The 14432-nt window shown below is 43.9% G+C and overlaps 1 protein-coding gene and 1 long non-coding RNA gene across 3 annotated transcripts in view; one reads left to right on the forward strand and one right to left on the reverse strand.

Moving 5' to 3' along the window:
- The window catches only part of LOC141161880 (uncharacterized), a 32980-nt gene extending 28236 nt beyond the window's left edge, over positions 1-4744 (forward strand). Inside the window, exon 4 of the long non-coding RNA XR_012250699.1 lies at positions 4414-4744. This is a non-coding gene — a long non-coding RNA (uncharacterized lncRNA). The remainder of the gene's footprint in view (positions 1-4413) is intronic.
- LOC141161878 (microtubule-associated serine/threonine-protein kinase 4-like) overlaps positions 1-14432 on the reverse strand; it is a 28182-nt gene that overhangs the window by 11285 nt on the left and 2465 nt on the right. For both annotated transcript variants that reach the window (XM_073647361.1, XM_073647362.1), the window contains exons 2-7: positions 9650-9766; positions 4601-4702; positions 4127-4220; positions 3058-3128; positions 2597-2682; positions 1380-1588 (exon numbers count right to left, since the gene is read on the reverse strand). In XM_073647361.1, the coding sequence (XP_073503462.1) occupies positions 1380-1588; positions 2597-2682; positions 3058-3128; positions 4127-4220; positions 4601-4702; positions 9650-9766 (679 nt within the window). The remainder of the gene's footprint in view (positions 1-1379; positions 1589-2596; positions 2683-3057; positions 3129-4126; positions 4221-4600; positions 4703-9649; positions 9767-14432) is intronic.

Genomic DNA, 14432 nt, shown 5'->3' on the forward strand with positions numbered 1-14432 from the left:
TAAAAGCATGAATCTTTATTAGTCACGTGGAATAAATATTTAAAAATAACAAGGTAACTCATACAAAAAAAAGAGACACTATTCTGGCCAAAAAAGTATGAGCTATATATACTATGTATCTTACAATAAATAAATATATAATTAGTTAAAGGTGTCAGCAGTCTCATTTGTGGTTTTGCTTTATATACTGTATAAGGCCGGTTTCACACGTCCGGATATTTCTGGTACTGGAAAAACCTGTGCCGGAGATGTCCGTGTGCCGCATCAGGAGCACACGTACCGGCGTTTGGGAATCAGTGTACAGTTAGCGTTATTCCCAAAAGCCGGGTACTGAACGCTGCGCTCATCATTTTCCCCTGCCGGCACTGCGATCAGCACCAGCAGGAGTTAATAATGAGAGCTGTAAGTCTGCTCCCGGTGTCTCCACCTGTAAAAATAAGAATAAAATTAAAAAAAAAACTTATACTCACCTACCTGTCCTAAGTATCTCCCGCTGTAATCCATGCGACTGCTCAGCAGAGGAGCTGGGGAGAATGACTCTTGCAACGAGCGACGCCAGACCTCCGCTGAGCTCAGTGAGTGACAGGACACCGCTCGCTGAGCTCAGCGCAGCTTCGGGGCCGCTCGCTGCAGGAGTCATTCTCCCCGGCTCCTCTGCTGAGCGGTCTCATGGATTACAGTGGGGGACACTTAGGACAGGCGAGTGTATGGATTTTTTTTTTATTCTTATTTTTACAGGTAGAAATACACTGGGAGAAGACAAACCTCATCATTAACCCCTGCTGGTTCTGATCGTAGCGCCGGCAGGGGACAATGATGAGGGCAGCGTTTAGCACCCGGCGCTAACTTTATCGCTAATTGCCAGGCACCGATACATGTCACACGGATGGCATCCGTGTGCGGTACGTGTTTACACTGAACCATTGACTTGAATGGGTCTGTGTGATCCGTCCTGCTGGCCAAAAACAGACATGTCTACGTGTGGAAACTGTCACCACACGTACCAGAAATACTGACGTGTGAAAGAGGCCTAATATAGAGCGTATAAAGCAGAGTGACCCAATATAAAAAGACAGAGCCGTGCCTCATCTACAAGCCTCTTATTCATTGCTCTGTGAAATGCTCATCTATACAAACTGTTAGAATTGAGTCAAATCCTCCTTTTATCCTCAGTGGATATTTTTGCCATTCTCAGTGAGGACATTCACCAGAGACTTTCACAGAGATAATGATTTTCCTGGCATCTTGGTAACAGATAACTTATAGTAAATGCAGTATGGACATGTAACCGTCCATGTGGTCACATTCAGATTATGGAGAAGATGATGCTAGAGATAAGCAGATTGAGGCTGGATATAGGCACAATGGATATGACCTACCTGCTGCATACTCCATGACCATACACAGATGATGAGGAGTTGGAAAGGAGCACAACATGGAGGCCACAAAGGGACAATCAGCAAATGTTAGGATGTCCCTCTCTAGAAAGGCACGTTCAAGTCTTCTTGGAATATTCACGTTCTCCTTGTCCAGCTTCTTCATAGCGAATAGCTGGCTTGTGTATATGTGTCGCACTAAGTGGACGGCTCTGGAGAGAAGGAAAATCCAGGATTTATAATGAATTCTTACTAACATTTTGTCTATAAACCTCATCACATGATTGTCTGGTTACTACTAGATGTCACTAGAAATCCATGTAGAAATCCATCAAGTTACACAACATAAATGATGACCTATGCGAGGTCCTCCTCTATGTCACTTCCTAACTGACCTAAATAATGACATATAGATGTGGACAGTAGACATGAGCTAACACATTTGAGTGGAATTGAATTCTACTCAGATTTTGCAAAATTCTGCATTCACCAAAATGGCGTGGTTTTTTTTTGTTTGTTTTGTTTTGTTTTTTTGTAATTTGCTTACTCATGGATTTAGCAAAATGTCAAGCGTTGGCCACCATTTTCAAAATCTTAAAAGGCCATAAAAATGTTTAAAAATAAACAAATTGTTATATTCACTTCTACGGCCCCTCCGCCTCAACCGTCTGTTCCTTGCCGCATCCTCAAATCTCTGCTGCTAATGCTGAAATCCAAATGCCTCTCATACTGGGACGGGACTTCCAACATTGATGAGATCTGGGAGGATTATGCACAAGCGCAAGAACAGTCACGGTGTCACAATGTTGTGACTTTTTATGCTCTTGCATAGAACTCTCTCAGACCTTCTCAAAGCCAGAAGTCCTTGCATAGCGTGAGCGGTGGCAAACTGAAGAGGCGGTGAGGACCGGACGGGTGACGGTGAGAAGTGGAGGGGCTAGAGAATTGAGCAGTAAGGGGAGTATAAGTATGTTTCTTATGCTTATTATGTTCTGGGGCCTGGTGAGACCCCAGAGCATAATAAGGGACATTAATTTCTCCTTGAATCGTATTTTCACGAGTTCACGTGAACAAGCAAATTAGAATTTTGCCTGATCCGCTCATCTCTTGTGGACAGTATGGACTCAGATCATTTCTCTGTTGTACGGGCTGGGCACAGAGACAGAAGCATTGTCATAAGGAACCCTAGGAAATGTATATTATGCAAACATAAAGCTCACCCATAAGCTCCACTGCTGATCAGTTTGATTGGTTTAAAGTCGGTCTTACTAGGACTTGTCTCCAAGTTCAATGATCCGGTCAAGGCCTAGAAATAATAAGAAATGACATTAAGACATAGAATCTGCAGGAAAATAAAAGCTCCAGATGCAGGAACTTCTCCTCTATATTATGTCCACGCTGATTACATTGCAGCAGATGTAGAGGTCATGATGCAAGCCGGACCCTCCACAGACAGTATTATATTATAAGGGGATATTCCCCATACATAGATATCACTGTACTGCAGGGTATGATAAGGGGCATCACACAGAAGAGGCAGAATAATAATGCCATCATTAATCACAATAGATCTGATCTACATAAAAGCAAAAATAGCCCATTGTCATCTGGGGTATAATATTATATGTGTAATTCATACCCCGTTATCTGATGATAAACAGACGTCTCCTCTGATACTTACACTGGCAGATTCGTGGATCTCTGGTGTCTCACATATTCCACCATCAGTACTGGCCGTCGACACAGTTATTTCTAAAATAATTATAAAATAATGAAGAATGTCATGTGTCAGTCTATATTAGTACTTAATATATAAAACATCAATATAATGAAGGACATGACAAGATCTCTGTAAATGATATAAAAACTAGATATCTGGTATTCTGCACATACTAAATATACAGTATTTATGGCACATCCAGAGATAGATACACTGGGCGATTGTTCAGGATCTGATTACCGTATTTTTCATATTATAAGACACACTTTCTTCTGTAAAATGGGGGTGCGTCTTATCCAAACGTAGCTTACTGAGGGGGGGGGGCGGTTGCAGTGAAGCGAGGCCCCAGGAGGCAGGGTCACTGCTGCAGGAAGCTGGCGGCGGCAGGAGTGGGGCGATGCTGTGGGCCCCAGGCTGGGAAGAAGGGGTGTTCGGCGGTGCAAGGATGCAGCGGCCCTTGAGCTTTCAGAAAATGTCGCCGGAGACTCCGCACTTCCATGATTTTCAGTGTGGTGGACTTCGGAAAAATGGATTCTGGAGACGGCGCATGCAGATTGAGATCTTGTCTCCCGAGATCTCAATCTGTGCATGCGCCACCTCCGGTGGAGATTTTCCCGAGGTCCACCAGATTGAAAACCATGGAAGTGCGGGGACTTCAGTGCAGCATCGCCCCACTCCTGTTGCTGCCATCATTCCGCCGCCTTTCCCCTAGAAAAGTTACCACAAAATTGGATTATAAGCTGCACCACCATTTTATTAAAAAAAATGTTTTTCCTATTTTCCGCTCCAAAATTTCACCTGCTTCTTACGGTCCGGTGCATCTTATAGTCTTCAAAATATGGTATTTTTGAACAATTACATGATTGGGGATCTATGACCCTCATTTTGGAGCCGAGAAGACCGCACAGGCGTGAAGTAGAATTACATGATCCCTCTCCATTGCAGGGGATGAAGAGTAAATCTACATATTCTCTGCCATTCTCTATAATATCTGGATATTTGAATGTAAAATATTAGATGATCGGCTTACCTTCAATCAGATCAGTTTTTAGCTCTAACTGACTAATATTAGGGTCAGGCATGTTCACGGTTTGCCCCTCTTCGGAGTCACCTTCGGATGGTTCCTGATGGTTATGATATGTACAATTAGTATAACACTTCACAAATACTAAATTATCATATACAATAGATAGGAAGGACTAAACATTGGATTTACTGGTAATTTCAGTATTGGACCGACTATACACAGCCGCTCCCTCCAGTAAATCAACAATAATATATAAGGTACTTGTATATACAACTGATCTCTGTTATCAGAATTTCAGCATTTACAAGAAGGAAGATTGTGATGATCGAGCAAAACAGAGGCAGAAATACAAGCTCCCACCGCTGAGTACAGACTGCCATCACAGATGATGGAGCCGCAGGGACAGGCGGTCATGAAATATCCTGCGCCTGCCTGAGACGACAAGGACATGTGATATAGAAGATGATGGATCCTTACCAGGTGCTCCAGTGAGCGGGCCGGACTCTCCAGTATATTCAGGACATTTTGGGCCAGTTGTTTAAAAAAGGCCAATTTTCCACTTTGGGCTTTTTCTTCAGCCTATAAAGATGGAAATAAATACAAAAGGAAAATCACGAGAGAAAGTGCAGAATGGAGGAGGCCATTTATGTCACCATTTTACTCCTGTCTATCTGCAGCTACAATTACTACACATTTGGAACATTTTATATATTATATTGGTGTCGATCTAAAGAACAATTTTCTGCAAATAAACTTGTATTCCATTATTATTATTTGATTTGCATTATTATTATTATTTTTTTATACAGCATAAAAACACTTGTATAATTAGTGGTGGTGAATTATGATGTCATAATAGCAGTGATGTCGTGATGGAATCTTGTGATGGAATCTTAACGGGGCATCTCACCGTAAAAGGAAGTTTCCTAGCAATAGTTAAGGTGGCAAAACCATAGTTTGTGCATCAGTACCAGATGCTTGAATGTAAGAAAGAGCTGTGTGTACTTTACATTTCTGATCAGTGAGGCTAGTTCTATGGTCTGAGATAAATTATTAATATTTGTTATACACAATAAAAATTATAATTACATATTTATAAAAAATCCGGATTAAGGTGCTAAATGAAGTGTCTTTACTAAGGGACAAGGACTGGACTAGGAATGAAATCTAGCCCTGACATTTGAATCACACAGGCTCATGCTGCACTTCTACACCCTCTTCCCAAAATGGGGATCTCTATTACAAATATGACCCTGCCTGACACTGAAGAAAGTCTAAATTTTATTACTACCAATAATACCACTATATACAGTAAGGGAGACCAACTAGACATAATAATAATAATTTGTGCAGATTGTCTGCTATTTACCTGTTGTACTAATGTCCTGATGTTCTGCTGTAAATGCTGAAGATATTCTGAGGTAATACGACCTTGGTAGTATTTGGTCAAGCAGTCCCGTACAAGCTCCATAACCAGCCGGTAAGTGAAGCTGAGGACGCCATTGGGTAGTGGTAGCACAAAGTTAGGGGTATAGGTGGTAAGAATCCCCTGGAGTAGTGACAACTCCTGAAGTTTGTCTGGAGAAATTCCAGACATTTCAATGAAATGCGCAATCAGTATATCACTAGATAAGTAGCTAAACACTGACAACAATGACACCAGGGTATCAAAGTGACACTGAAGTGTAAACGCTTGTATAAGTAGTGGTTGTGAATTATGATGTCATAATAGCAGTGATGTCATGATGGAATCTTGTGATGGAATCTTACAGGTGCATCTCACCTTATAAGGAAGTTGCCTAGCAACAGCTAAGATGCCAACTCCATAGACTGAGCATCAGCATCAGATGCTTGAATGTAAGAAAGAGCTATGGGTACTTCACTTTTACTTTGATAGGCAGGTGAGTATAAGGATTTTTTAATTTTATTCTTATTTTTACACTAGGACACAGCGGGAGCAGACTACTACTCTCATCATTGTCCCTTGCTTGTGCTGATCACAGCGCCAGCAGGGGACAATGGTGAGGGCAGCATTCAGCACCCGGTGCTTGGGAACAGCGGTAACTGTACTGCTGATTCTCAGGTGGCGGAACGTGCGCTCCTGATGCGGCACATGGTTGCCACACAGGTGCACATGGACACGGATATCTCCCGTACCGGTTTTTCCGATACTGGAAATATCAGGACATGTGAAACTGGCCTTACTCTGGACTCTGTAAACAGAAAAAACTGACGGCACTTCTAATACGAGAAATAGGTGTGAACAGGTGCTTACTAGGAGAAGCTACCTCCATATACAATTAACAAATAAAGTAGCAAACTGCAATGCTAAGTATGTAAACATGAAATATGGAATATGAATAGCATTACTGCTAAAGAAAATAGAAATAAATAAGAAATCTTAGCGCATAAATTGGCCAATTCATGTGTACCTGTCCCTTAGAGAGGTATTCACATTGATAGGGTCCTGGCACTGAGAAACGCCTTACCGCGGCTGCCAGGTACACATGAATTGGCCAATTTATGTGCTAAGATTTCTCATTTATTTCTATTTTCTACAGCAGTAATGCTATTCATATTCCATATTTCATGTTTACATACTTAGCCTTGCAGTGTGCTACTTTATTTGTTAATTACTCTGAACTCTGTGTGGTCTCTGTTCAGCGGTGTCCTTTTTTTCAGAGGCTCACAAAACTGTGGCCGACGGCACTTTTATTCACGCCTAATAAAAAGACGGACACCGTGGGAACACAGGCCAGACGGTGCCTCCATCTGCCTCATTACAGGGAATCTTCTGCCGGAGGTTCCATCTGGATCACGTATTTTAGAGATTTACATGGAAACCCCGGTGTAAACGCTGAGCGTAGAGCACAGGATAAATGTGGGCAGAGCCATATTGCGAACTCTGGGAGGCTGAATGAACAAATCAACAGCAGGTGAAGAATTGGTTTTATTTATTTTTTTACACCGTTCCTCGTGCGGTTTAAGTGATTAGATGACTTTATTCTTTGGGTCGGTGCAATTACAGTGATACCAAATTCATATCGGGCTTTTACAATTGGCAGCTGTCACACACTAAACTTTTTTTTTTGCAAAGACTAGTTTTTGCATCGCCATATTTTGAGAGCTATAATTTTTCCATATTTCGGTCGACAGAGTTATGTGATAGCTTGTATTTTGCGGGACAAGTTGACATTTTTATTGGTACCATTTTCGGGCATGTGACATTTTTTGATCGCTTTCTATTCTGATTTTTGGGAGGCAGAATAAACAAAAACCAACAATTCAGGAATTGTTTTTTTAGTTTTTTTTTATGCCGTTCTGCGTGTGGTAAAATTGATAAGGCAGCTTTATTCTTCGGGTCAGTACATTTACAGCGATACTGCATTTATATCTTTTTTATGTTTTGGCGCTTTTACACAATAAAAACTATTTCATAGAAAAAATCGCTTTATTCTAAGAGTTATAACTTTTTTATTTTTTGGCTGATGGAGCTGTATGGTGGCTTGCTTTTTGCGGGACAAGATGATATTTTCAGTGGTATAATTTTTATTTATATTCGTCTTTTTGATCGCGTTTTATTCCACTTTTTGTTCGTCGGTATGATGATAAAGCACCGTTTTTTGATTCTTTTTTTTTTACTGTGTTCACTAAAGGGGTTAACTAGTGGGACAGTTTTATAGATCAGGTCGTTCCGGATGCGGCGATACTAAATATGTGTACTCTTATTGTTCTTTGTTTTTTTTTTCATAATAATATTTTATTTTTTTATTTTTTAAAAAATATTTTTACAACTTTTTTTACCTGGTCCCACTATGGGACTTTCACTTTCCGCAGGCTGATCGCAGTTATAAGGTATAGCAGTGCAGGATCACTGCTATACCTTGTAAACTGTCAGTGCTGCAGACACAAGCTAGTTTGATCATGCACTGCACATGGTCAAACTAACTTGCTGGTGCCTGGTGACACAGGTGTCGTCATGACGACATCGTGTCACCATGGCAACGATCGGGACCCCGTGAGGACAGTGCAGGGTCTCTGATCCAAGAGCAGAGGTGCTTCTGTCCCTCCAGTCACTTGCTAAATGCTGCGATCGCAGTGCCGGGTGTCAGCTGTCAAAATCAGCTGACACCCGGCGGTGATTGAGCCCGCACACCCTGTGTCGTAATAATAACTACCTGGTACATAAGGCCCAGGGCTCAGGGACGTATTATTATGCACAATGTCAGAAAGGGGTTAAAGGTTCCGGTGCCATTTCAGACACCGCTCAATATACAGTGATCGGCAGCTGTAACAACGCCCCGGCACTGACTGACAGCTCAGCAGTACATCAGTACAGATCCGGCTGTCAGTCTGTACAGGGTCCGGTTACAGGGGCCGCTTAGCGGGCTGTCAGTCAGTGCCAGGGTGCGGTTATAGCCGCCGCTCACTATGTACTGAACAATGACTGAAGCCACGCCGGCCGCGCCTCTATGACTGAAAGCTGGAGGCTGCCGTGGGGAATAAAGTACATTTCCTCCCGGTAGCCGGCCTTTCAGTAAGACGCCCGGCAGCTTTATAAATACCCCATATCTGCAGGTTAATAGCGTTTAGGGACATGACAGGTTCCCTTTAAAGTATAGAGTGAAAACCGTAGGTGCCAGAGCTTCACCAAGGACAACTCACCGGCGTCTAAATGATGTGCACATACCCTTAGGCTACGTTCTCACAATGAGTTTTGGGTGAGTTTTTTATGCTGTATATTTTAGAAAAATGCAAGTAACCTATGGGGCAGAATATCTGCTACATCTAAAACTCACTAGAAGCTCATCATTTTGCTTGTTTTTTTAACAATTGATAGCATGTGAACCCCTCTTAGTAATCCTGCAAAACCTTTACTAAAATCTGTGCTGTGCCGTCAAGTCCCTTTTCTCTTTTATGTCTTTTGTATCATTTGATTTTTTTGTGCCAAATTCCTGAAAGTGGCGCACCTGGTTCATGGATTTTGCCCAAAATCAAAACTGTATTTTTTTTGTCTTTAAACCTTTTTGTGTCTTTGTATTGCAAAAAAGTGGCATGCTAAAATGTTGCAAAGTTTGTGCAAAAAAAACCTCCCGGACTACAGAACACAAAATCACTTGAAATATATTTGAGTAAAAATGTGATAACTTTTTAAAAAGTCACAATTAGATAATTAGCCGGAAACCTAATAATGATCAATGAAAAAAAAGGGAACGCTGCAGACTTCAAAAAGGCGCAAATTAAAAGAAGAACAAGGCACAAATGAAAAACACTAAAAAGTAGAAAAAAAAGGTGCAAATATGCTAATGAATTGTCCCATAGCTTTAGAACAGTGCCATAATATGCAGCTTGTGTAAGAACACCCCCCATTATAAAGGGGAACGTGACATCTAGTAGTCGGGTGGTATTACATTTCCAGGAACAGCACAATATGGAGGTCACAGAAGATACATGAACTGTTCCTTCATTGAGGATATTTTATAAAATGAACACGCGGTATCTATACGCTATGGGGGAGTCACTTACATGAGGGTCCACATGGTCCATAGCAATCTTGTGGAGGTCCAGCAGAGCCTGATTTACGCCCTTTTCAATTTTCAAGGCATTCTCCATAGCATTGGTGCCATTCCCCCATTCATCGGCCTCAGATTTGTGGAGCAAAAATGGACAAAACATTTCATCAATGGCGGATAAATAACGACTTCTATCTACGGATATCTACGCACAACCTGAAGTTACATTCCCTCCAGGTTTCATAATTTCACCTGATTTGTACCTTACAGTCCAAGAGTTTTCATCATCTAGGTAGATGCAGGTATGGGAGTAAGTTAGTAGCAGCGAGGGCTTCATGCTTCTTGGAGGACCAATACCGGCTTGGGATATTTTTATGGACGTTATTCCATAATGTCTACAAGTCTCAAAAACTCTATTTCTTCAGAGCAGATGTCCGTCCTGACAGACTATTGACCAACATCTGCTAATTGGCTGCAGAGGACATAACAAGTCATAGCAATGTCCGGAAAAAGCGGTGCTGAAGTCCTAAATGTAATAAGCTGGGGATGTGCAGTAGTGGACAACCCCTTTAATGAACTTGATTACTTAAAGGGGATGTCCACTAATCAGACAACCCCTTCTAAATCCCTATGTTTCTCCCCAGTAAAATAACACTTATATTCACCTTCGGTGTTGGTGTTGTACCAGCTGTCTCGGCACTGGCTCTCCCGGGGCTCATGTGACATAACAATGGCACTGGCATACCGCTAATAACGGCAGACCCCGCAACTGCTTTGCAACTGTGAGACAGGTGGCGATGTCAGCACAGGCATCGGGCCCCACGCATCCAGCATCACACTTTCAACTGTATCCGCATTCTGGATGCAGATACAATTGAAAGGAATGATGGAGGAGGGAACCGTCTGCTCCCTCCTCCATCATTCTCCTCTGTGCTTCTGATGTCTCAGCTCAGTGGACGTGATAACGTCCCAAAATCGCGTCCACTGTGCCGAGCTGAGCATAGTTTCAAACCACATGCTGCAAAGACCAGAACAGCAGGGGAATGGGGAGAGTTTTTTTTTTTAATCAATAAGTAGTTTGTGAGGGCCATCATATTATTTGGAGGGCAAATTGGAAGGCCATGATACTATTTGTAGGGCTACTTGGAGGCCATCATATTATTTGAAGGGTTATTTGGGGGGCATCATCATATTTGGGGTGCTAAAATACTATTTTTAGGGCTGTCTTGGGGACCATCATACTATTTGGAGAACTATGTGGGGGCCATCATTCTACTATTTGGAGGATTATGTGGGGAGCATCATACTATTTGTAGTGCTCTGTGGGGGGCATTATACTACTATTTGAATGGCTATGTGTCAGGCTATCATACTATTTGGAGGAATATGTGGGGACCGTTCTGTTATTTGGAGAGCTGTATGGGGACTATTATACTATTTGGAGGCCTATGTGGGGTCCATTATATTATTTGGAGGGCATGGTGGGAACTGTTATATTGTTTAGAGGCTTATGTGAGGACTATTATTATATTTGGAGCGTTGTGTTTGGGCCATTATACTATTTGGAGGGCTGTGTGGTGAGGGGCATTATACTGTCTAAGTGGCTGATGGGGGTCATTATACTGCTTGGGTGGATAGTGGGGGCCATTACACTGTATGAGGACCATTATACAGTGTGGAGGGCTGTGCGGGGTCCATTATACTGTGTGGAGGGTTATGCGGGGGCCATCATACTGTGTAGAGGTCACTGGGGGTTATCATACTTTGCAGGGGTACTGTAGAGTCATCATACTGTATGTGTGGAGGGTACAGTGGAGAAATTCACTGTGGGGGTATCTTATTGTGTTTGGGGGCACATTTTTGGCCATTAAAGGAGTATCTTAGTACGTGGGAACACTAGGGGGCTTCAATTGGGGCAAAATTACTATGGAAGGGTTGCAAAGTTGTGAGGTATGCTCTTCTGTGACCCCGCTGAATATTAATGTTTTTTTGTGGGGGCTTAATTATTACTTCTGCTTTGGGACCCCATGATTTACATGTATGCTCAGGGAAGGTGATAAATCATAAATTAGCTGAATGGAGCTCAAAAGAATAAAAACAAGAGTAGTTACTTCTCCACTCAGACCAAACTCACTGATGATATCCCAGTTAACTCATTCTGCAGCCAGCAATAGAAATCTTGATTTAATCTGTTCATATAATCTTATATTTGTGATTCTGCTATTACTATGATGTGGCGTTCTCATCGCAGGCGTTGATACCATGTAAAGGCCTCATACAGGTTTGGATTGGGGTGCCTAGGGCCCACCAGGAGAATTGACTCTAGGGGCCCACACTACAGCATCCATAAACGGTTGTATTGCTCGTTCATTTTCGGCCTCTCCCACTAAAACGTGTGCCTTTTAGCAAACTATACAGTGTGTAAAAGAGAACTGTATTGTGTAGTGCACTATATCAAAGTGTTTCTTGTTAACCAACTTATTTATTGTAGTTAACAGAATCTGTAATTTACAGTCAGTAGCGGTTTTTCTTACGCATGGCCATTCCTTGTCCTAGGTAAACCACCCAGTCCCTCAGCCAACTTAAACAATTTTCAAAGTGAAGAAACAGTCATAATCACACAGCCTCACTGCGCATGCGCTTTAACGCGCTATGTTCCCAGCGCATGCGCAGTGAATCTGGTAATCACAGAGCCTCACTGCGCAGGCAGCCGGACATCTACAAGTGTGCCTGCGTCCCACAATATCAGCACTGGCCGGGAACAGGATTCAAATACATGGACGGCGCCAGCAGTGAGTGAATGCTGCGCTCGCCCTTGACTGAATATGACAAGCACGCCCCTATGATTGAAAAGGCAGGTAGGATATAAGCAGGGCTGGCGTCAGCACCCGGCGCACCCGGGCAAGTGCCGGGGCCCTGAGCAGGCAAGGGGGCCCACTGGCGGTCGCGCACCCGGCTGGGCTATGGGAGGAGGAGAGCGGTGTCAGCGCGCGCCCGCCCTTCTCCCCCACTTGCTCAGGGCCCCGGCAGCCGGATACTTACCTCTCCCCGTGCCTCCGCAGATCCGCCGTCTTCCTGCTCTGCGCTCTCTGTGACGTCTCAGGTCAGAGGGTATGCCTTTCCACCGCGCCCTCCCCCTGAGCCGTCACAGGGAGCGCAGAGCGGAAAGACGCCGCCAACGCTGGAGTCCCGACCCGAGCAGCTGCAGAGGAGGGAGTTGACTATTTGATTTTTTTTTTTTTTTTAATGTATGGAGGCATGGGGCATAATATGGGGGGGGGTGACATCCTGCATGGGGCATAATATGGGGGGGTGACATCCTGCATGGGGCATTATAAAGAGAGGGGGGGTGACATCCTGCATGGGGCATTATAGAGAGAGGGGGTGACAGCCTGCATGGGGCATTATAGAGAGAGGGGGTGACATCCTGCATGGGGCATTATAAAGAGGGAGGGGGGGTGACATCTTGCATGGGGCATTATAAAGAGAGGTGGTGACATCCTGCATTCGGCATTACAAAGAGAGGGGGGTGACATCCTGCATGGGGCATTATAAAGAGAGGGGGGTGAAATCCTGCATGGGGCATTCTAAAGAGAGGGGGTGACATCCTGCATGGGGCATTCTAAAGAGAGGGGGTGACATCCTGCATGGGGCATTATAAAGAGAGGGGGTGACATCCTGCATGGGGCATTATAAAGAGAGGGGGTGACATCCTGCATGGGGCATTATAAACAGAGGGGGGTGACATCCTGCATGGGGCATTATAAAGAGAGGGGGTGACATCCTGAATGGGGCATTATAAAGAGGCGGGTTGACATCCTGAATGGGGCACTATAAAGAGGGGGGGTGACATCCTGCTTGGGGCATTATAGAGAGAGGGGGTGACATCCTGCATGGGGCAATATAAGGGGGAGAAAAGCCTGCATGGGGCATTATAAGGGGGGGGGGGGCAGCCTGCATAGTGCATTATGTGGGGGGAACAGCCTGCATGGAGCATTATCAGGGGGGGGCAGCCTGTATCGGGCATTATGTGGGGGTAACAGCCTGCATGGAGCATTATAAGGGGGAAGACAGCCTGTATGGGGCATTATGTGGGGGATAACAGCCTGCATGGAGCATTATATGGGGGCCAGTATCCTGTATGGAGCGTTATAAGGGGACCAATATCCTGTATGGAGCGTTATATGGGGGCCAGTATCCTGTATGGAGCTTCATAAGAGGACCAGTATCCTGTATGAAGCGTTATATGGGGGCCAGTATTCTGTATGGAGCCATCATACCGTACCAGTGCCTGGGAATCAGCAGTACAATTTGTACTGTTCCCAAGCACCGGGTGCTGAAGGAATCGCTCATCACTGTCCCCTGCCGGCGCTGCAATCAGTGTTAGCAAGGGACAATGAAGAGACAATGTTGGGAGTAGTATTCACCTCCAAATGTCTCCAAAACCTGTAAAAATAATACTAAAATAAAAAAAAAAGAAACAATATATTCACCTGGCTTGAAGTGACCACACACGCTGAGGAGCGGAGAATGACTTGGTGCAGTGAGCGGTCCCCCGACCTATGCTGAGCTCAGTGAGCGTAGGGGCCTGCTCGCTGCAGGGAGTCAATCTCCTCAGCGTGTGTGGTCACCTCAAGCCAGGTGAATATGTTTTTTTTATTTTCTTATATTTACAGGTTTTGGCGACATCGGGAGGTGAACCTACTGCTCTCAACATTGTCCCTTGCTAGCGCTGATCGCTGATTTCTTAAGCACCTGGGAACAGCATGAACTGTACCGCTAATTCCCAGGCGCCG

This window comes from Phyllobates terribilis, unplaced genomic scaffold (genome assembly GCF_046119375.1).
Source record: "Phyllobates terribilis strain yellow unplaced genomic scaffold, ASM4611937v1 Scaffold_9__5_contigs__length_417890890, whole genome shotgun sequence".
Classification (NCBI taxonomy): domain Eukaryota; kingdom Metazoa; phylum Chordata; class Amphibia; order Anura; family Dendrobatidae; genus Phyllobates; species Phyllobates terribilis.